The 24,043-nt window shown below is 42.6% G+C and overlaps 2 protein-coding genes across 4 annotated transcripts in view; one reads left to right on the plus strand and one right to left on the minus strand.

The window, feature by feature from the left end:
- Window positions 1-24,043, plus strand: part of LOC143039912 (uncharacterized) — a 290,898-nt gene that overhangs the window by 33,697 nt on the left and 233,158 nt on the right. For 2 of the 3 annotated variants that reach the window (XM_076210272.1, XM_076210270.1), the window contains exon 1: window positions 9,357-9,518. The exons of the other annotated variant lie outside the window; for it this stretch is intronic. The gene's annotated coding sequence lies outside the window, so the exon portion shown is untranslated. Of the gene's footprint in view, window positions 1-9,356; window positions 9,519-24,043 lie in introns of those variants that run through there. 3 annotated transcript variants of the gene reach the window in all.
- On the minus strand, window positions 11,180-11,875 carry LOC143039753 (uncharacterized). The gene has a single exon (XM_076209994.1). The coding sequence runs from the start codon at window positions 11,873-11,875 to the stop codon at window positions 11,180-11,182; it is 696 nt and encodes a 231-aa protein (XP_076066109.1).

Here is a 24,043-nt window from a genome sequence, read left to right on the forward strand (position 1 = left end):
TTAGCATCCATTCCCAAATGTCTATTCCTCATTACACTCTTTAATCCACCAAGGCATTTACTCCCTTCTCTCAATCTACATTCTACCTCCACTTTCACTCCACCTTTCCCTGCCACATTTGCACCCAAGTATCTAAAACTATCCACTTCCTCCAGTCGCTCTCCCTTAATGCTCACTTCCAGTCTACTGCCACTTTCACCCCTTGTACATCTCATCACCTTACTTTTATCCACATTTATCTTTAGCTTTCTTCTATCACATACTCTCCCAAACTCTGTCACCAACTTCCTCAATCCCTCCTCCGATCCTGCCACAAGCGCAGTGTCGTCCGCAAACAACAGCTGGCTCACCTCCCACTTTTCTCCATTTTCTTTAACCATCTCCAATCCCTTGCCCACTACCCTTGCATTTACCTCTCGCACCACCCCATCCATGTATAAGTTGAACAGCCAGGGCGACATAACACATCCTTGACGAAGTCCCACCTTTACCTCGAACCACTCACTCTCTCCATTTCCAATCCTGACACAAGCTGTACTACTCTCATAAAAACTCTTGACAGCTCCCAGAAGCTTTCCTCCTATCCCGTATATCTGCATAACCTCCCACAGTGCCTTTCTGTCTACCCTATCATAAGCCTTTTCCAGATCCATAAAAGCCAAAAAAACATCCTTCCCCTTTCCTATAGCTTTCTCACATATCTGTCTTACCACAAAGATCTGATCTACACAACCTCTGCCTGTCCTAAATCCACACTGTTCCTCACCAATTACTCCTTCTGATCCTCTCCTAATCCTCTCAACCAAGATCCTCCCATAAGCCTTCCCAATTACACTCAACAAGCTAATCCCTCTGAAACTACTACATTCACACTTGTCCCCTTTTCCCTTGTAAAGAGGAACTATACAGGCATTCCTCCAGTCCTCCGGCACTCTACCCTCTCTCCAACAAACATTAAATAACCTCACCAACCAGTCCACCATCACTGTACCTCCCTTTTTCAGACATTCTGCATGGCATCCATCCAGACCAGGTGCCTTACCTGCTCTCATCATCTTAACAACTGCCTTCACCTCATCCTTCCTTATTTCTCCTCCATTCTCCTCATTCATCACTCTCATTTTCTTCGCACTTCCCACTGCAGCAATCTTTCCTTCCCTATCCTCCTTCACATTTAGCAACTCCCTAAAATATTCTGCCCATCTTCCCCTTACTGGTTTTTTTCCATTATCATCTCTCCATCTGCACCTTTTACCTTTTCTTCTCTACTTGATTCGCCTCCTCTTCCTCTCTTAATTTCTTTCCAAAACATTTTTTTATTACTTTCAAAATCTTCTCTCAAACTCTTACCCCATTTCACATCTCCTCTCCTTTTTGCAACCTTTACCTAATGATAATGATAATAATAATAATAATAATAATAATAATAATAATAATAATAATAATAATAATAATAATAATAATAATAATAATAATAATAATAATAATAATAATAATAATAAGTTTATTTGGCAAAGAATCAACATACATGAGGTGTAGATAATGACAAGAACATATAGTTCGAAATAATAATTGCAATTGCCGCGGATAACACAAAAAAGCATGTAAACTTATTTCCATTATTATTATTATTATTATTATCATTATTATTATTACTATTATTACCATTATTATTATTATTATTATCATTATTATTATTATTATTATTATTATTATTATTATTATTATTATTATTATCATTTTTATTATTATTATTATTGTTATCATTATTATCATTATTATTATTATTATTATTATTATTATTATTATTATTATTGTTATTATCATTATTTTTTTCTATTATTATTATTATTATCATTATTATTATTATTATTATTATTATTATTATTATTATTATTATTATTATTATTATTATTATTATCATTATTATTATTATCATCATCATTATTTTTATTATAATTATTATTATTATTATTATTATTGTTATTATCATCATCATCACCATCATCATCATCATCATCATCATCATCATCGTCGTTGAACATCCAGGGCGACATAACACATCCCTGACGAAGTCCCACCTTTACCTCAAACCATTCACTCTCTCCATTTCTAATCCTAACACAAGCTCTACTACTCTCGTAAAAACTCCTGACTGCTCTTAACAGTTTTCCTCCTATCCCATATATCTGCAGTACCTCCCACAGTTCCTTGCTGTCTACCATGTCGTAAGCCTTTTCCATATCCATAAAAGCCCAAAAAGCCTCCTTACCTTTTCCTATAGCTTTCTCACATATCTACACAACCCCTACCTGTCCTAAAACCACACTGTTCTTCACCAATTACTCCCTCTGTTCCTCTCCTAATCCTCTCAATCAAGACCCTCTCATAAGCCTCCCCAACTACACTTAATAAGCTGATCCCTCTGAAACTACTACACTCACACTTGTCCCCCTTTCCCTTGTAAAGCGGAACTACACAGGCACTCCTCCAGTCCTCCGGTACTCTACCCTCTCTTAAACAACTTTAAATAACCTCACCAGCCAGTCCACCATAACTGTACCTCCTTCCTTGAGACAATCTGCATGGCATCCATCCAGACCGGGTGCCTTACCTGCCCTCATCATCTTAACAGCTGCTTTCACTTCATCTTTCCCTATTTCTCTTCCATTTTCCTCACTCTCATTTTCTTAGCGCTTCTCACTGCAACTACCTTTCCCTCCCTATCCTCCTTCACATAATAACAACAACAAGAACAACAACAAAACAGCAATAATAATAATAATGATAATAATAATAATAATAATAATAATAATAATAATAATAATAATAATAATAATTAATAATAATGATGATATTGATAATGATAATAATAATAATAATAATAATAATAATAATAATAATAATAATGATAATGTTACGTATTCGCATGTACATTAACTCACCTTTTTCTCTTGCACATGGGTCGTGATCATGGAATCACGAGTAAGACAAGTTCACGCCTACAATTTTCCGGATCAGGGAAAGGCAGGAGTTCAGTCTTCTCTTGTTTATTCTGCTTAGCGAACATGAGGATTTTACACGTGTGTTCAACACCAATGCTAGGCTTACTCTCTCTATGCGAGGTATGGCGAGCGACGCCGGGACCCCCCCCTGGCGTCCCCCCATGCATACCCTCGCTACATACCCCCTTGCTTATGCTTCGACTCTCCGATTCACGCATCACTTACACGCATACCAACCATCCAGGCACACTATGCAACATTCATACATGCAATTTCGCCACATTATCCCCCTCTACAAAGCTTGACGACCCGTCAGCTTTCACCTACAAACTTACAAAAGAACTTAAACAAACATTCTGTATCAAAAAGAAAATAAAACATCACTTCTACATTTGGAAAACATTACATATACTAAGAACACTTAATCACATACAATGACATATCCAAATATCAAATAACATCAAATGGCATATCCTAACACATTAATAACATCAAATGTCAATCACATAGTCCGTTAACCACGCTGGTAGCTTCCTATTTCTGGGAAGTCGACCAGGTCTCTGGTCTCTCTCTACTCCATCTTCACTTTCTTTCTCCGAGTCTTCATGTGTTACACCTTCGTCACTTTCAGTGTCACTATCACTTTCACATTCGCGTTCAACATCAGGACTATGATCACCATCATTACAACTACTAGTACTGTCACTGTCTCTCGAATCTATATCACGTTCACCCCAGGTAAATTCTCCCTCGCCTGGGTGTTTCCATAACCGATCGACATGCACTACTTTACTCGCCCGTTTTCTGCCAGGCATTTCTAGTCGGTAATTCACTGCGGATATTACTTCAGTCACTTTATATGGTCCTTCCCAGTCAGACTGGAGTTTCGGTGACTTGCCAGGCTTTCTCTGTGGATTATGCAGCCAGACCATATCGCCGGGCTGATGCTCTGCATTTCTGGCGCGACCTTGGTACTGCCTCCACATAGCCTGACCTGACACTCGCAGATGCTGCCTCGCCCAGCGGGAAGCCTCCTCCAGGCGCCGCTGCATCGTCCTCACGTAATCACTGTACGTATGTGGAAGTTCTGCTCCCGGTGGTCGGCCGGTAGAGAGGTCGACTGGCAGACGAATTTCCCTGCCAAACATTAACTTGGCTGGCGTGAATGCCGTGGCCTCATGCTCAGCTGAACGATAGGCCATAAGTACGTACGGAACCCACAAATCCCAGTCGCGCTGGTCCTCCTGACAGTACTTGGCCAGCTGCTGGACAATCGTCGCGTTAAACCTCTCCACCATACCATCACTCTGGGGCCTCAGGGGAGAAGTACGAGTCTTATTGATGCCAAGCAGACTGCAGCATTCCTTAAAGACCCGCGACTCAAACTCTCGTCCTTGGTCTGAGTGCAGTTCCCCTGGGACTCCATAGCGCACGAACACCTCCTCCACAAGGAACTGAGCTACAGTCTCTGCCTCGTGGTTAGGTAGAGCACAGACTTCCGGCCACTTCGTGAAGTAGTCCATTACCACACACAGGTACTTGTTTCCTCTCTCTGTGCACGGAAAAGGGCCGGCTATATCCACAGCCAGGCGTTCCATCGGCGCCCCGGTGTGGTATAACTGCAGGGAGGCACGAGTCTTGTGGGCGGGACCTCTCTTTGCGGCGCACACACGACAAGTCTTGCACCACTCCTGCACGTCCAATCGCATGCCAACCCAGTACACTCGCTGCCTCAACTTTTCGAGAGTGCGTTTCACTCCCAGGTGGCCGCTGGTATTACCCTCGTGCATCTCTTTCAGCAGCTCCTGTCGCCGAGAGCATGGCACTACTACCAGCCAGCTTACCTCTCCTGTTCGTGCGTGCGTCCAACGCCGGTGTAGGAACCCCCCTCGCAGACTCAGTGCCTCCCACTGGTCAACAAGTCCTTTAGTAGCAGGACTCTCGGGTGATACTGTCTCTTTGGGAGGCCTTTCACTGCTGGCCTCTAACCACCCAATCACCAGAGACAGGTCAGAATCCTCTCGTTGGTCCCTCTTCCACTTCTCGTCTGCCTCGGTGGTGCTGTGAGCGACGGTTAATTTCCGCACAGCCACCTCAGACTCTCGCCGTGAGCAATGCACACACTCGGGTGGGCAGGGACGGCGACTTAAGCTGTCGGCGTTGTTATGCAACCGGCCAGGTCGGTGCTCGATCTCATAGTTGTACTGCTCCAGTTTTCCAATCCACCTGGCCAGCTGTCCTTCCGGTTCCTTCATCGTCTTCAACCATCTCAAGGCGGCATGATCCGTTCGAATGGTGAAGCGCGTACCATACAGGTAGTGATGGAAGTGAGCGAGTGCTTTCATCACCGCTGCCAACTCCTTCCGTGTGACGCAGTAGTTCCTTTCCGCCTTGTTAAACTTAGCACTGTAGTAACTCACCACATACTCCTTTCCATCACGAAGCTGTGACAGCACGGCTCCCACACCCTCTTGGCTCGCGTCCGTGTCCACAATGTACGGCAAGCCCATTTGTGGGTAGGGAAGCACCGGCGCTTCCACCAACGCTCGCTTCAGTGCCACGAAAGCTTGCTGGCACTCCTCGCTCCACACAAAAGCTGCTCCCTTCCTCGTCAGATGGTGCAGTGGGGCGGCGATAGTGGCGAAACCTGCCACAAACCTCCGGTAGTACGTGCACAAGCCCAGGAAACTGCGCAGCTCCGAGACATTCTGAGGGACTGGCCATCCTTCCACAGCGGTGACCTTGAGTGAGTCCGTCCTCACACCTTCCCTTCCGACGACATGTCCCAAAAACGGCACTTCTGACTTGAATAGAGTGCACTTCTTTGGATTCAGCTTCAGGCCAGCCTTCCTCATTCGGCTGAACACTTCTGTGAGCCTAGCCAGCTCCTCCTCGAAGCTGTTTCCAAACACCAGCACATCGTCTAGGTAGACGACTACCGCCTTCCATTGCATACCGTCGAGTACACGTTCCATGAGACGCTCAAAGACTCCAGGGGCGTTCATGAGGCCAAAGGGCATCACATTCCAGTGCCACAGGCCTTGCCCAATCGAGAAGGCTGTCTTCTTTTTATCCTCAGGCGCCATCTCGACTTGATGATAGCCTGACTTCAAGTCCAGCGTGGAGAACCACTGGACCCCACTGAGAGCGTCTAACGTCTCGTCGATGCGGGGGAGAGGATAAGCATCAGGGACAGTGACGGCGTTCAGCGCCCGGTAATCTACGCAGAACCTACGGCTTCCGTCCTTCTTCGTCACTAGGACTACCGGCGAGCACCACGGGCTGTCTGACCGCTCAATCACTCCCGTTGCTGCCAACTCTCGGACAAGCTTCTCCATTTCTTCTCTCTTTGCTGGTGGGACCCGACGAGGCGCCTGCTTGATGGGAGGACTATCTCTGGTAAAGATGCTGTGCTGAACCAATGACGTGCGACCCAAGTCCATGTCTCCACTGCTGAACACGTCACGGTATTGTGCAAGTAATGCCTTCACTCTACTCGCCTGCTCAGCTGTCAGCTGCGTAATACTCCTCTCCGCCAAGTCTTCCAAGTACTCAAGCAGGCCTTCTAGTAGGTCCTTTTGTTTCTTCTCCTCCTTCGGTGACTCCATCTTGCTGTTAGCGGTGGCGATAGTGGTGGATGCGGTGTGGTGCATGGTTGTAGTAGCAGAGGTGCGGGCCACTCTTCCTTTCCGTGCTTTACCTTTGCTGGGTGACTTGACGGCCTGAGATCTCTGCCCTCTGGGTTCCCTTACCTCATCCCTCGTGGCGAGCTCTCCATTAGGATTCAAAGGCACTTCATAGCCTCTCACTGACATCCTACCCTCCTGGAGATCAACACACGCCCCCATGCGATTAAGGAAATCCAACCCCAACAGGCATTCATCTTCCATCTCCGCCACAAGTACATGCAGGCGTTCAGTCATCCTGCCTACGGCCAGATTCACCCACACCGGTCCCTTCACCGGTACACAGTCTCCTGTAACTCCGCACAGTTGCTGACCCACGCACTTCACACCACGTTCTGGTAGGACTCCCTCTCGCACGAAGGTCCTCTCTGCCCCCGCATCCACTACCATCTCCACTTGCCGTCCATTGATACTCCCTGTCACCTTGATGGCGTCGGACGCCGCCACCTGACGACACCTTAGTTGGCTTGGGGCGCCCGAGTGCTCTGCTGGGAAGGTGCCCCGGCCCCCAGCTGCTTCAAGTTTCCCGCCGACGGCGTCACCCCCTTGGGCTGGCGGCACTCAGGGGAACTGTGTCCTCGTATTCCACAATTCCAGCAGCGGGGCTCGAACACCGGTCGCATTCCGTCCTCCAGCGACCGTGCCCTCCTCTTGCAGTCGTGCTTTTTGTGACCTACCTGACCACAGTTGAAGCACGATCCTTTGAAAGGCTTGGAGCTTACCTTCCCACCAGGTTGAGATGGTTTACTACTTGCCTGCGCACGCCTGGCCCAAGCACGGCTCGGACGACGCTTCCACGCGTCGCTGGGAGGGGGAGCAGCAGGGCTGACGCTCATGAGAAAGGCTTCAAACTCCGCTGCCCTTGCCAAAGCCTCTCTCACGTTCTTGGGCGCAGCCTGCTTCACGTGGATCTGTAACTGCCTATCGTGAAGAGCGTCCACGAAGCAGTCCTTGGCCAACATGTCCACGGTGTCCTCCGTGGCCATGGGGTAAGCGCCCCTCACTAGCGCTTCCACGTCCTGCGCTAGTAAGGGAAGGGTCTCGTCCTTCCCTCGCCTCCTCGTCTTCAGTTGAGCCCGGAACACCTCTGGTTGCCGCCTCCAGCCGAAACGACGCCAGAGAGCCCCAGCCACACTGTCGTAACATCGCAGTTGAGCGGGGGTTAAGTGCTCCAGTACTTCCAACGCCTGCCCTTTCAGCACACTCACCAGCTGAAAGGCCTTCTCTTCTTGTGACCAACTATGACGAGCTGCAACCACATCGTACTGTGCCTGGTACGCGTCCCAAGACACCTTCCCGTCATATTCAATCACCTTTCTCTCTTTCTCGTACCGCGTGACTTCACCACCTCCACATGCCCCCCGGGGTTGCAATTCAACTGAACGACTCCCCAGACGTCTCCCTGTGAGGTCGTCCCCTGGGTTCACGTGGCAACAATCGCCCCTCGGCTGTAGAGACGCTGGTGGCGGCGAGAGGCTACGAGGAGGTGAGGGTGGTGGGGTGATTGTGCTCACCGCTACGCGACGCTCAGCAAAATTGCACCATGTCACGGTATCGAGATTGGCTGCAATCTCCCCATTCTCCTGTCTCACCAAAACCGCCTCCAGTGTCGATACCCTGTCAAGACACGTCTGCATGTGCTCACGGTACCGCTCTCCTATTGCTTTCATCTCCTCTTTAACCTCTTCTTTCACTGCCACCACCTCCTCCTTAACCTCTTCCTTCACACGGTGGTACACATCGTCAGTATACTGGTTAGCACGTGTTTCTAACGATCCCATGTTCTCCCCCATAATAGCCCTCAGTTCCTCTTTCACTTCAGTCATGACCTGTTTTAGTTGATCCATTTGGATCGCAAGCATATCTGCCATGACCTGTTGTTGGTGTTTCAACATCTCGGCCACTGAGTGTTGTGCCAAGAGCAACACTGACTGAGGAGATACATGTTCAGTAGCCTCTCGGTGCAACACCGTGTCCTCACATTCAATCGACGCCATGACACTCGACTCCTGCTTTCCCTCAATTTCTATGTCTTTACCCTAAATTTCTATGTCTTTATCATCACCGGTGACATCCATGATCACTTGAGTCACTTATCACTTCAATATCAAACCACTTATCACTTCGATATCGTCACTTATCACTTCAACCTGATCCCGCTTCTGACGCCATTTGTTACGTTACCGCATGTACATTAACTCACCTTTTTCTCTTGCACATGGGTCGTGATCATGGAATCACGAGTAAGACAAGTTCACGCCTACAATTTTCCGGATCAGGGAAAGGCAGGAGTTCAGTCTTCTCTTGTTTATTCTGCTTAGCGAACATGAGGATTTAACACGTGTGTTCAACACCAATGCTAGGCTTACTCTCTCTATGCGAGGTATGGCGAGCGACGCCGGGACCCCCCCCTGGCGTCCCCCCATGCATACCCTCGCTACATACCCCCTTGCTTATGCTTCGACTCTCCGATTCACGCATCACTTACACGCATACCAACCATCCAGGCACACTATGCAACAATAATAATAATAGTATAATAATAATAATAATGATAATAAAAATAATTATCATAGTAATAACAATAATAATAATAAGAAGAAGAAATAATGCTGTATGTAGCGGATTGATTTTTTACCCCTTGTAAACAATGTTGCTTGTTTACACTTGTCAGTTGGGGAAGTCAACAAAAACTTTGGGGTACATGGGTTGGGAACTTGGGTGTATTGCGTTGTTTCTAACGTAATCAGGATGAACTATTTATTCAACATCCAAGGAAGGATAACTTTAAGTTTCTGAAATGTAGAAAATCGTCACAGTCACAGTGGTAAGCTATAAAAATAATATTATTATAGATTTGTTAATATAGTATTAGTACTACTAAAATGATTTGTAACACACCGGACTGAGACCAAGATTTTAGGATAATTAGAATAAACTATAAAGGAACATTGCATTATGCATCAGGAACAACAGAATATTACTTAAAGGTACCAAAACAGTATGAGTGCAGTGTAGTACCATGATTAGGGGTCTCACTAATTACCGACCAAACCCAAAACAAGGACGGTTTTTGCTCAAATGCACAATTTTATATAAGAAATAGCATATGGTTGCATTACTTGACCTGTTTTCGGTAAATCTTTAGTTTCGACCATGGGAGAAATATAGCAATAGAAAAATATTAATTTTGTAAATTAAAATATATCAATGTAATATGCAATTTTGTGTGCGGAAATGAAAAACTAAAAAAGGTGCTAAAACAGATTTCTTAAGTAACGAAGTTGTGTACGACGAATGGTACGCCACGTTTGTTATGGTAGATGCCGACGTCGAAGAAATGTAAGGATTATAAATTTGTCTAAATTAAACTAAACTAACCTAACCTAACCTAACCTGTGTTTAATAAATCATTACCTGCAAAGTAGATGTCATCCGGCTCGTCCTCATTGTCGCCCAACTCACTAATTACCGACGAAACCCGAACAAGTATGGTTTTTGCTCAAATGCACAATTTTATATAAAAATTAACATATGCTTGCTTTATTTGACATATTTTCTTTAAAATGTATGATTTCCATGTAATTTAATCCAAGAGAAGTTACATTTTATATCCTCTGCAAAATTACCGACCACAGCTACGAATACCGTCCGACTCATTAATTACCGACCAAACCCAATCAAGGACAGTTTTTGCTCAAATGCACAATTTTATATAAAAAATTAGCATATGGTTGCATTATTTGGCCCATTTTCTTTAAAATGTGGGATTTTCATGTAATTTGATCAAAGAGAAGTTACGTTTTTTATCCTCTGCAAAATTACCGACCACAGCTACGATTCGTCCTGCCCGCCATCTATGATCACTGGTGGTATGGATCAAACTACACGCTATTAAGTTTCTTACTATTGTGTTATTACTGCAATAGATTCCATATAGTTGAATTACTTCAACTATTTTCTTTAAAATGTGTGATTTTCATGAAATTTGACCAAAGAGAAATTATGTTTTTAACTTCTGCAAAATGACCAACCACAGCTATGAATACCGTAACAAATTAACATATAGTTGCATTATTTGACATATTTTCTTTAAAATGTGTGATTTTCATGTAATTTGACCAAAGAGAAGTTACGTTTTTATCCTCTGCAAAATTACCGACCACAGCCACGAATACCGTCCAGCCCGCCATCTATGATCACTGGTGGTATGGATCAAACTACACTATTAAGTTTCTTACTATTGTGTTGTTAGTGTAATAAACTGCATATAGTTGAATTATTTGAACTATTTTCTTTAGAATGTGTGTGATTTTCATGTAATTTGACCAAAGAGACATTATGTTATGGCCAGTCAGGGGACCCACCGCTTCCACACCTCTGCTCGTATTTCAGGTATTAAAGCTGATCAGTAATGGAGTTTGATGCAGCTCCCCATGAAGTCAGGCCGTGAAGTATGGGAGGCTCATCAGGCAACGTTGCCAAAAACTAGTCTAACCTCCTCTTGAAAGCCTCGGTGCTGGCTCCTTTCAGGTCTTTTATGTTTCTAGGTAGACAATTGAAGAGACATGGTCCAACACTGAAAAAGCTCTCTGCCTGGATCATTTTTATGTGTTGAGAGCAACTGCTTATGGCTTTCCTCGCACAGGTCCTACCAAATCTAGGGTGGTGTTGTGCCATGAAGTCCCCTGGCGATGGGTTTGGTACAGTGCCCTCAAGTATCTTCCAGGTATACATAATGATGTAATGCTCTGTGCATCTTTGGAGAGAGTATAATTGGAGGTTTTTCAGCCTCTCCCAGTAGTTGTTTGAGTCATTGTCAATCCTCCTGGCAAGCACTCTTTGAACCTGTTCCAGCTCTTGGATCTCGTTGATCTTATGTGGTGACCATAGCTGGCAGGCATACTCCATCTTTGACACCACGAGGGTCTTCCATAGTGGTAACAGGTGCTCTGGTGCTTGGGTTTTGAAGGTTTGTAGAAGCCACCCATTCATTTTTCTACCAAATTTTGCAGTTTGGGCTATGTGTTCTTTGAATTTACAATCACTGCTCACCCAAACTCCCAGGTATTTGAGTGCCTCTTTTTCCTCTATTATTTCCTCTCCTACTTTGTATATAAAATTTCTGCAATCTATGTTTAGACCATATTTCAATACCTCAAATTGATTGTGGTTAAATTTCATATTATTGACATCTGACCACTCACAAATTATTTCTAGGTCTTTTAGCAGATTCTCTGCATCCTCTACAATACATATTGCTCAGGATATTCTAGTGTCATCTGCAAATGATGTGACCTTTGAGTCAGCTATATCTTTGTCTATGTCACTGATCATGATTAGGAATAAGAGTGGTCTGAGCTCTGAACCTTGTGGCACTCCACTGATCACTGTCAAGTCTTTGGAGTGTGTGCCTTCCACTACCACTGTTTCCTATTATGAAGAAAGTCTCTGAGCCAAATACTGAGCTTACCATTTATATTGCACTTTTTTACTTTGTGTAGCAAGATCCCATGATCCACCTTATCAAACGCTTTCGCAAAGTCCAGGTACACTACATCTATGTTCTCCCCACTTGCTACTTTCTCGAATACATTTGCATAATGGTCCAAGAGTTGGGAGAGGCATGATCTACCATTGCAAAAGCCATGCTGGCCAGGGTTGAACTGGCCAGTCCTTTCCAAAAATTTTACTATGGACTTCCGAACCACCCTCTAAAACACCTTGATGATGTGGGAAGTGAGGCAAACAGGCCTGTAATTGGATACCATACCCCTTGAACCACCTTTGAAAATGGGGGTAATTAGGCCTTCTTTAAGGGGGTACGCGACACCTGGGGGGTGAATTTGGTCAAGATATGGCATTTTTCAAAACTGTGTTCAAAATGTTCGTATACCACTTAGAAATAAATCCCGACAAATAATTTTCCAGCCGCGCGTAATTTAAAGGTCCTGGGTGAGGTTTAAAGGGACAGATTTAAAGGCGCAACCCACACTAGAGGGAGGCGTGCCACTTAGGACCTTCAGGCGCAGCGAATAACGTTGAAATTTGATTGAATTTACACTCGCCCAGTGTATCAACGGCCAATATGATTGTGGAGGGGAAGGGAGGAAGGTGGAGGGAGAATATTTCGCCAACTTTGTGCGAAACTAAGCGTTAGTTCCCGGCTAGCTCTGAAAAGGGAAGTACGCATGTCTCATGAGCTCTCATTGCAATCTATTACTTTAGCTAGTACATATTACTCTTTAGTACAGTCATCATGGGTAGCAAAAAGAACAAAAGAACATCACAATGACAAAAAACAGCAGTTAAAGATGGCAAGCAGTCAAAGACGACTAAAGATCTCACCCCCTCTCACTCCACCACCGCCCTCACCTGCACCTCTGTGACGGTGTCAGAGGTAAAGGACAACATTAGACTAAACAATTCAAAGAGGAAGATTAAATCCAAAGAAGAAAGCAAGAGGAAAAAGATCAAGGCTATACAGGAAGAAGAAAGAAGAAGGGACATCATATGATGCTGGAGGGGGTGCCCTACCAACATAGATTGGCGAGGGGAATCTGATGAGGAAAGAGAAGGCGCCCACTACTGGAAAATAAACCTCTTTCCAATGATTTAGATACCCTGAAGACCCCCAGCAGTGAGGTTTCATATGAAGAAACCGCCAAAGGTGCAAAAAAGCAAATTATAGGATGGTGTCGTCTGTGCGTCGTCACTACTGTGACATACTTATACTTTAGTTTTTCAGTATTTAAAGTACTTATAATTAAAATATGTTGATAATTTTTACTGTACTTATTATATAATGAGAATTAAGCCATGAAAAAATCAGTCAAATTGGTGAAACTATAAGCAAGTTACAGATATATTCATATTTCAAGTTGCCATATCTCCGTTCGATATTTTTCTACTTTTTTTTAATCATAAAAAATCTAATATACATCAGATTTAGATGAAACTTACAGGGAATATTACTTTTAGTAACTGCTAGGGCCGATCGTTCGAATATTTTGAATAGGATGAAAGAGTTCGGAGTAATAATGGAAACGAGCAAAAAAATTGTATTTTTCACGATTTTTGCCAGACATTAAAATTGAAATGCCTGTATACAAAAGTATAAAGGAAATTGTTCAATTACTCAATGACCGGCCCTAGGTGTGCCTACTGACTAATCATAGCCAAAATATAAAACAAATTGGTCCACGTATTATGGTGCTGTGCACTTTTAAATATCGCTACTGGTATACGTACATGTGTACATGTGTACATACATCATTCTGCTTCACCTAAAATGTAGGCAATATGGATACCTATTTACCTGAGAAGTTTCAGCTCTTTACTCTAAATATTTTAGAAAATGACCTCCAGGTGTCGCGTACCCCCTTAAGTGCTGATGGCATGGCACCTTCCTCTAGTGATTTTCTCCATATTATACTGATCGGAGTAGCTATTGCCTTTTTACACTTAAGAACACTGCAGGTAGGTTGTCTGGGCCTGCTGCTGAGTTTGGGTTGAGTTCATTGATGGCCTCTATTATGTCCTCAGATGTAAATTGTTTTTGTTCATCCCATCTGTTTAAAAAAAATCTGCTGGGTTTCTTACCACTTCTTCAGGCACCAGTACACTAAACACACTTTCGTGCTGTCTTACCAGCATATCTGCAATCATGGCCGAGTCATTCACTAGTTCACCATTGTCTTTTTCAAGTGGACTAATTTTGACTTGTGTCTTCAGTTTCTTTTGTGCGTATGCATGAAAATATTTGGTATTCACTTTTATCGCCTCTATTGCTTTATTTTCTTCATGTATCCTCTGTTTTTCATGTGACTCTTTAAGTTTGTATTCTAGTTCTTTGATCTTTTCTTCTATGTTTTGGTTGTTATTTACTGGATTTGACTTGTACATGAGTATTTTAGTCAGCTTACTACACCTCATTAAGATTTTTCTATCCCAGGGTATCAAGTTTCTGTCTCCTTTTCTAGGCTTAGCCTGAATAAATTTTGTACAGGACACCTCACAAGCCCTCATTAGTAGATTTAGCATGTCTTCTGAGGTTTTGTTTTCAGTAATTTTCCTCCAGTCCACCTTTTGTAGGTTATCACTCTGGGAGTTCCAGTGGATTTTGTCGCTATGGATTTCAGACTGCTAAGGATGTTCTTCACTTCTTTGGTATTATTGTTCGCATCCTTCCCTTGAGTTATCTCTGGTATGTGGGTCTGTACTTCCACCAGGTTGTGGTCAGACATAATGGTTTTGGTCACTTTTACTGTGTATATTTCATCACTGATTTGTCAATACAATGTCTAAAGTATTGTTCAGACGTGTAGGTTCTGTGACGATTTGCTCTAAGTGGTGGTTGTCTGCAAGCTTTACCAGTTCACGAGCTTGCATTTGGTCACTGACCCTACCACCTTGTACATTCCTCGAATGCCAGCTTATCCCTGGTAGATTCAAATCCCCTAGCACTAAGAGCTCATTTTCATTTTCTTCTATCCTCTCTCTAATTTTATTCAGAATGTTGGTGAATTTATTTGTTTTGGAGTTAGGTGGTCTATAAACTAATGTTAGTATCAACTTCATTTTGGGCACTTTTACTTGTATAATTTCATTTGAGCTGAGTATGTATTTAGCACTTTTGCACTTACAGCTAAATCATCACAGAGGTATATCACTACCCCCCATGACTTCTGTCCCTTCTATCTGTGCAATACAGGGTATAGTCCTCTATTTTGATTGCCTCATCTTTTATATCTGCATTAAGATGTGACTGTGAGACAGAGGAAGAGATAATCGCTCTCTTTGGCTAGTTCTACTAAATATCTCACTTTAGTTTGATTTGAGGTGGGGAAGAGGCCCTGTATATTGCATAGAAGATATTTCCCTAGTGTGCAGCCTGTGCTGACCTTACTGGGAAACCTTGAACTGGCCACTGATGGTGTGGGTGCCATTGAAAGTGTTGCGGCCTTGCGTTGATTGCTGGTTGTACTGGAGTCAACCATCATTTGCTGCTGCTGTGAATGTTGTTGTTTTTGCACTAATTGTAAGATTTGGTTCATCTGTGCCTGAAGGGCTTGTATTTCCTTTGCTGTATCTAAAAAACCTCTCCTTTGATTTTGACTTTCTTCCTGTCACTTTCTCATTTGGGCCTCGCTTTCATTTCTGGGAACCTCTGGACTATTGATTCTGTGAGTTCCATATATGTGTGTAAATGTGCAGTTGTTTCGGCTGCACGTGCCCTTTTTCAGAGACTCGTGGCAAAGTTTTGGGTGGTAGAAATTGCACTTCTGCCCAAGGGTGCAACCCTTTGTTCTGTCAAAACTGAACTTGAGAAGCCTTGGACAAGCCCTAGGATGTGCATATCTGCACCCCTTACCACTCCCATGGAACCTGCACTTGTTGCATATATAAAACCAGCAAGTTTTTGTTATTTTACCTCTGAGATTCTTTTCCTGTTGACTAGTGGAGTTATTTCACCCATTGTTGAACTAGGCATTTTATCTTGTTCACTAGTGGAGTCCTTTCCTCCTCTATTTGTTGAACTAGACAAATTATCTTGTTCACTAGTGGACTTATTTCCTCCTTTGTTTATTAGACTAAGCATTTTATCTTGTGATTGTTCCTGCTCCTTCTCTCTGGCCTTGTTTATTGTGTTGTGAGCCTTTGAAATTGCCCCAGATGAGTGTGGTTCTTGTGTTATTTGCTTTGTGCAAGTAGAGCTGGGGTTGTTTTGTACTCTGCCTCTCTCACTATTTTGTGTCTAAGGTTAGTTCAGAAATTGTGTTTGGTGGGGTGTGTGTTTCTGGTTTGGGGGTCACTGAGTCCCTGTTTTCTATGCTTATCTGTGTCTTTGAGTCCAGAGAGGTGCTGTTGTTCATCCTGTTTTGGGTGTTTTTGTTTGTGTCTGTTTTTAGGAGGTTATTTTCTTGCCAAACAAGGGCCTTCTCTGCTTCCTCTTCTTCGAGCATTGCGTCTTTCTTGTCTCCATATTGATCATCGAAGCACATCTTACACAAGTATACCCTGTTTGTATCAAATGGGACAACATGGAATATTATAAATCGTTTTATCTCTAGAAATCTAAGAGGATTTACATTGGAACTTTCACTGTACACTTTCGATGTATTCACCCATTCATTAAGATGTTATTTAATCCTACTCACTGAAAACAGTCTTATTAGTGTATTTTCAACTGGCACTGGCATTCACACAGCACTCACTCAGTTGAACACCTGTGAAGTGAAAGCTATTTTTGGTGAAGGAACCTGTATGAGTTACTTATTGGCTCTTGACTGTTCTGGGTTTGGTTCTCAACAGATAACGTAAAATTACAGCTCACATATGAAGGAGCAGAATTACGAACAAAATTGTAAACATGGTTTAGTTTCAGCTGCTGGACACAATATTTTACAGGTAACATTCCTACTATGCTAAATTCTTCTATACCAATATGACTACATTGAGGTAAATTTAGCATGAATCTAATGATCTTATTTTGTGCAACCTGTAGCTGAGACTGTTTTTTTCTGCTCAGAGTACTGTACCAAGAGCTACAAGAGTAATCAAAATGATGCTGTATCAGGGCTGAGACCAGAAGGTTCTTTGTTTCCATATCAAAATTTCTGGCTTTTCTGTACAAAAATTTAACCTTATGTGAACACTTGGATACAATTTTATCCATTAAGGCATTCCCTAAGAGGGACTGATCTAAGGGTATTCCAAGATAAGTTACCTCTTGTTTTGACTCCAAGATATTACCCCCACATTTGACCTGTACACTGTGGTGTTTCCTGAGGTTGGGTTTTGATTCAAAGACAATATTTTCAGTTTTACCAAGGTGTAAAGACAGCCTGTTATCTATGAGCCAGTCCTGGACAGATGACAGTACAACACTCAGGGCCTCTTCTACTTCAACTAGGTCCTTACCTGAGACAGTTTGTGCGGAGTCATCTGCATAGAACAGTAACTTACAGTTCACCGCACCTGGCATGTCATTGATATAGACCAGGAACAGAAGCAGTCCCAGAATTGAACCTTGTGGTACACCATAAGTTATCTCTGTGTCACCTGAGCAGGCTCCATTTACATGTACAAGTTGTTGTTGTTGTCGTTCCCTAGACTGTCTATCCGAGCAGTCCCGTCTCCCCAAGGAAGGCCACAGCCGAAACTGGGTTTTCCCACAAATCCTTTATAGAGTGTATGTTGTGTTGTTTGCGTGTATGATTGTGTATAATGCAGTCTTCCATTATGTGTTGTATGGTATGGGGTGAAGTGTTACATCCTGGGCAGCTGTTCACGACACGGTCGTCCAGCCTCTTCTGGTAGCTTAGAAGTGCTGGGTGGTGACCGCATCGCAGTCTGGCCAAGTGGACTCTGTCCTTACGTGGGAGAGAGGATTCAGAAGGGTGGATATCAGGGGGTCTGGCATGCAGCAGTGTGTTGTCTTTCAGTGTGTTAATGGAGCGGTGAGTGATATGATTATGAATATGTTTCCGGAGGCTGGTATTTGGTGGTTGTGGAGGAAGAGAAGAGAGTATCTGTGTGTAATAAAGGTCTTTGGGTGTTGTTTTAATGTTTCTTGGTGTGTGTGGGTGTTCTGCTATGTAGTGTAGCGGGTGTGATGTGTTTGTGGTGGCTGCAGCAAGTGTTTGTGTGCCTCTCATGTCGAGGTGGTCCTTGACTTTGAGGACTTTTGTTTCATGGTGTAAATGGTCTGTAGGTGATGTATTTGTGCAGCCTGTAATTGTTTTTAGGGCTTTGTTTTGTATGATTTGAAGGGTGTTGTGGTGTGTCTCACTGAGATTAGGAGCCCATGCAGGACTCGCATAATTCATCACTGAGCGTATGCATTGTTTGTATATTGTTATATTAGTTTCTTTGTTTTGTCCAAATGTTGTTCCAGTGATTGACTTAAGTGCGTTAAGTCTAGGTGTGCATTTGTTTTTTATGTTTGTGAGGTGTTGTTTGAAAGACATGGATGTATCGTATGTTACACCAAGAATTTTCGGTGTGTTTGTGTGTGGTATTAGAGTGTTGTTGATGTAGAGATGAGGTATGTATTTGTGTTCTTTTGTCCAGTTGGTGAGAAGTGTTGCTGTAGATTTGGTTGGAGCTATTTTGAGTCTGTTTGTGATGAACCATGTGTTGAGTGTGTCAAGGTAAGGCTGGATTATTTGCGACATGCGACATGCGAGGTAGAACTTGAACTAATGCCTAGTGATGCAAAAGCAAAAACAATTATTGGATTTTTTTTTTTTCACTGCCAAAGTTGCTCAGATATTAACATTGAGTATATAAAAACAGGTGTAAGTACTTGATTCATCCCTCCACATATGTGTACCTATCTTCAGACACTATAAAAATAAGCATGAGTACCCTAATTGACTTTTTTGTCAGATCCTGCAACAAATGTAGATGCTGTATATGGGCCAATATGACAACCTTACAAAATCTAAATAAGCATGAAGCTGTTTGCCAATATATTGTGTCTGCATACATCAGCAATGTCATCAACCTGAAAACAAAGCATTGATCAGTCTATGTGCCTTTATACAATATAGCCATGTGTTTGATGGACTGCTATAAATGGTTGCCTCTATGTATATCCATCATAGTCCTCTCAAATCCACTCTAGTCTTAGCACAATCTTCAGGGATTAAACACTACAAATTTTCCTTACTACGTCAGTATAGTGATGCAAAAAAAAAAAAAAAATTTAATCGCAAGTTAAAGAAAAAAATTGTTTTTATGATTTTTTTTGTTTACACATCCAAATTTGTTCAGATATTAGATATCAAGTATATGAAAACAGGTGTAAGTACTTGATTCACCCCTCCACATATGCGTATCTACCTTATCCAAAGAGACATCAGACACAATATAAAAATAAACAAGTAATTGACCTTTTTAGTCAGGACTCAGATGCTGCAACAAGTGTAGATACTGTATGTGGGCCAATATGGCTACCTTACAAAATTTACTCTTAGTATAATCTTCAAAGATTAAACACTCCAATTTTTTTTTTTTTTTTTTTTGTGGTCATGTGGATCCTGCTGCTCCTCCTCAGCCTCCTCTATATCAGATGAAATCATGACTCTAGGGTCGGGGCTGGAAAGTGGGTATGCTGCTTGAAGCAGTAGAATCCCTGCTGGTTGATGGCTGTGGTGGTGGTGGATTACTGGCATGAGCTTCATGGCAAGGATATTCATGGGCATCATCCATATTGCCCAGTGCCAAGTTTTGCCCAATAAACACCAACTTGGCAGCTCTGTCAGTGGTCAAACGATTCCTTCTCGCAGAATGTACCAAAGGATCACTTGACAGATGCACTGGATGGGGGCAGTTGCAGGATGTTTTAGGCAACATGGGACAGCTGAGTTGAGCAACAGATCCTGTTCCACCAACTAGATGCTGATGTCTTATCAACAGCACTCCAAAAAATTGGCTTTGAAAAAAAGTTTGATTTGGAGCTGTAATCTGACAACTCAGCCATTACTTGGGTCTCATCGACATTTGGCAGTTGTGCAGCAATTTCATAAATGGCCTGCATTGCATCCACCTGAAAATCAACAATATTTTGGTGAAGGAACCTGCATGAGTTACTTATTGACCCTTGACTGTTCTGGGTTTGGTTCTCAACAGATAATGTAAAATTACAGCTCACATATGAAGGAGCAGAATTACAAACAAAATTTTGAAGAGATACTACTAGTAATTTAGGTCAGGTGAATTAAGGTCAAGTAAGACTTGGAGGCATGTGCAGTGGCATACGGGCAAGACTAGATTTTGGGGGTAATAAGAACATATAATTACAAAATAAAAATAAAAACTACTTACCGCTTCTTCACCCAAAGTGACATCCTCAGTAACAAGGATCCACCAAGTTGGCTGCAAGGTGAATGTTTTTCACTAGGAATTTCTTCCTTTCACAAATTATTCCCTTGAAGGCATCTTCACTCTTGAGGATTTGGGATGAAGAGAGATTCTCTTCAAAGAACAGCTTTAAATTACTGAACACTCATTACCAAAGAGGTTTTTTTTATTGTCTCCTATGGCAGTGATGGCATCTGCCACTGGCTTCAGGAGCTTGAGAATACCCTCAGTCTGATCTCAAAATACTCCTGAAAGTAGGAGCTTCCTAATGGACAAATCCAAAGATGGCTTGGCATCATCATTGATTGCAAAAGCCTGAAGTGCATGTTTGTTAATGCATACACTCTTCAGACACTGAATAATGGATCCCCATCTGAAACAAAGGAGGACAACAATATTAGTATCAGTATGAATTCTCAATTCAAAACAGCTCAGCCATGAGAAACATTAAATTAAATGTACCATTAATAAAGAATTCACAGCAAGTTTACTGGCATAAGAATGAGATTTCAAATACTATTTTGCAAGTTGTGATCTTTAGCAATGAGTAATACACTAATAATTCTTACCTTGTTTTAACAGGCAGTTTTCATATTGGAGGCAAAATCTGTGCAGACCCCCAACACTTTCAATGGCCCAATGTCTTCCACTACTTTCTTCAGGAGATCTGCTATGTACTGCCCAGTGTGGCTTTCTGCACCTAATAATAAAACAGAAGCTATAATTAGATATTGCAGCATATTCCAAAAGTACAAAACTAATGAAAACTGGAATACAGAGAATTGACTATTAGTTAATATTAATCTCTTCTTAAGATAGGTTTATGTGAAATACTTTATTTTATTGTCTAAGTTAATTTTGTAATTAAGTTGTAATTGACTGCTATTTTAACTGAAACTAACCTGTTGCAATGCTGCTCCAAAATATGGGCCTTGGCACTGTCACAATAAAGTTTATAATCCCCTCATTCCTGTAATTATCCAGTATTTTAGGATTAATTAGGGCAATAATTATTTATAATAATTTATTAGGAATAATAAGTGACATAATGATGTTACATATTCCTACAGTTCCTACTTGACATTAGTCCAACTATCACAGATTACTGCAAGACTAGAAGCAGATGCTACTAGTTCCTTAACAGTTACAGAACACTCCTGGTAGACCCTCTCAAGAAGATTGTTTGAGATTGAGTCCCAGCTCAGAATCTTGAAAGATGGCCTCAGAGTCTTGAAAACCTTTGCCCACAACTTATTACCCACTATACTTAGTGGACAGCCACTTGCATAGATAGCCTGGGCTAACTGCAACTGAGTTTCTTCCTGTAATGCATTTGATTTCCATTAATCATGATGATGGTAGAGATGTGTCTTGAAAGAGAGTTGATGATAGCAAATACAGTGTTAAAGAAGAAAGTCAAGCATAAATACACGTGGGAGAGGGTGGTGGATGGAAGGGTGGCAGATAGAGCGTTAATGGAATATATAGTGGTGACCAGGAGTATGGTAGGAAGAGTTAAGGATGTACATGTTCTAAGGGGAGAGAGTGGGGGAATATCAGATCATTTCCTGGTGGAAGGTAAATTGAGAGGGGAGAAAGAAAAAAGGCAGAAGGTAGGGAGGTACTTAGAGTGAACTGCTTAAATGAAGAAAAAAGGAGAATGAGTATAAGAAGTTGAGAGAGGAGTGGGAGAGAGTAAAGGATAGAGTAGAACTAGGAATGGGGATGGTTCAAGGAGGGAGTCATAAGGTGTGCAAAGATGGTGTGTGGAACAAGGAGGGCGGGAGGAAATAGAAAGAAGGGTAGTGAGTGGTGGGATGAGGAAGCAAAGAAGGGTGTAGAAGAGAAGAAGCAGGCATTCATAGATTGGCTGCAAATTAGGACGAGGGAATCGTATGAGAGGTACAAAGTAAAGAGAAAGGAAGCTAAGCATAAGATAAAGGAAGCAAAGAGGAGAGCAGATGTGAAATGGGGAAAGAGTATGACAGAAAATTTTGAAAGTAATAAAAAGATGTTTTGGAAGGAAGTTAAAAGAGGAAGAGGAGGCGAATCAAGTAGAGAAGAAAAAGTAAAAGGTGCAGATGGAGAGATGATAATGGAAGAGAAGGCAGTGAGAGGAAGGTGGGTAGAGTATTTTAGGGAGTTGCTAAATGTGAAGGAGGATAGGGAGGGAAAGGTAGTTGCAGTGGGAAGCGCTAAGAAAATGAGAGTGATGAGTGAGGAAAATAGAGGAGAAATAGGGAAGGATGAAGTGAAAGCAGCTGTTAAGATGATGAGAGCAGGTAAGGCACCTGGTCTGGATGGATGCCATGCAGAATGTCTGAAAAAAGGAGGCACAGTTATGGTGGACTGGCTGGTGAGGTTATGTAATGATTGTTTAAGAGAGGGTAGAGTGCCAGAAGACTGGAGGAGTGCCTGTATAGTTCCGCTTTACAAAGGAAAGGGGGACAAGTGTGAGTGTAGTAGTTACAGAGGGATTAGCTTGTTGAGTGTAGTTGGGAAGGCTTATGAGAGGGTCTTGATTGAGAGGATTAGGAGAGGAACAGAGGGAGTAATTGGTGAGGAACATTGTGGTTTTAGGACAGGTAGAGGATGTGTAGATCAGATTTTTGTGGTAAGACAGATATGTGAGAGAGCTATAGGAAAAGGTAAGGATGTTTTTTGGGCTTTTATGGATCTGGAAAAGGCTTACGACAGGGTAGACAGGAAGGCACTGTGGGAGGTACTGCAGATATATGGGATAGGAGGAAAGCTGTTAAGACCAGTCAAGAGTTTTTATGAGAGTAGTAGAGCTTGCATTAGGATTAGAAATGGAGAGAGTGAATGGTTTGAGGTAAACGTGGGACATCGTCAAGGGTGTGTTATGTCGCCCTGGCTGTTCAATCTTTACATGGATGGGGTGGTGCAAGAGGTGAATGCAAGGGTAGTGGGTCAGGGGTTGGAGATGATTAAAGAAAATGGAGAAAAGTGGGAGGTGAGCCAGTTGTTGTTTGCTGACGACACTGCGCTTGTAGCAGGGTCAGAGGAGGGATTGAGGAAGTTAGTGACAGAGTTTGAGAAGGTGTGTGAAAGAAGGAAGCTGAAGATAAATGTGGGCAAAAGTAAGGTGATGAGATGTACAAGGGGAGAGAGTGACAGTAGGCTGGAAGTGAGCATTAAGGGTGAGAAACTGGAGGAAGTGGATAGTTTCAGATACTTGGGTGCAAATGTGACAGGAAAGGGAGGAGTGGGGGTGGAGGTAGAATGTAGATTGATTGAAGCGAGTAAATGCCTTGGTAAATTAAAAAGTGCAATGAGAAATAGACATCTGGGAATGGATGGTAAGAGGAGGTTATATGAAGGAGTGATTGTGCCAACAGCAATGTACGAGGCAGAACCATGGAACATGAGAGAGGAAGAGAGAAGGAGTTTGAATGTGTTTGAGATGAAATGTCTGAGAAGTATGATAGGGGTTACTAGGCTAGATAGAGTGAGAAATGAGGA

The sequence above is a fragment of the Oratosquilla oratoria genome, chromosome 27 (genome assembly GCF_046742065.1).
Source record: "Oratosquilla oratoria isolate Oo_2021 chromosome 27, ASM4674206v1, whole genome shotgun sequence".
NCBI classification, from domain to species: Eukaryota; Metazoa; Arthropoda; class Malacostraca; order Stomatopoda; family Squillidae; genus Oratosquilla; species Oratosquilla oratoria.

What these genes read in the sequence shown, in the direction of transcription:
- LOC143039753 (XM_076209994.1), bottom strand. Translation starts at nt 11,875, where the DNA reads ATGAAATTTAACCACAATCAATTTGAGGTATTGAAATATGGTCTAAAC.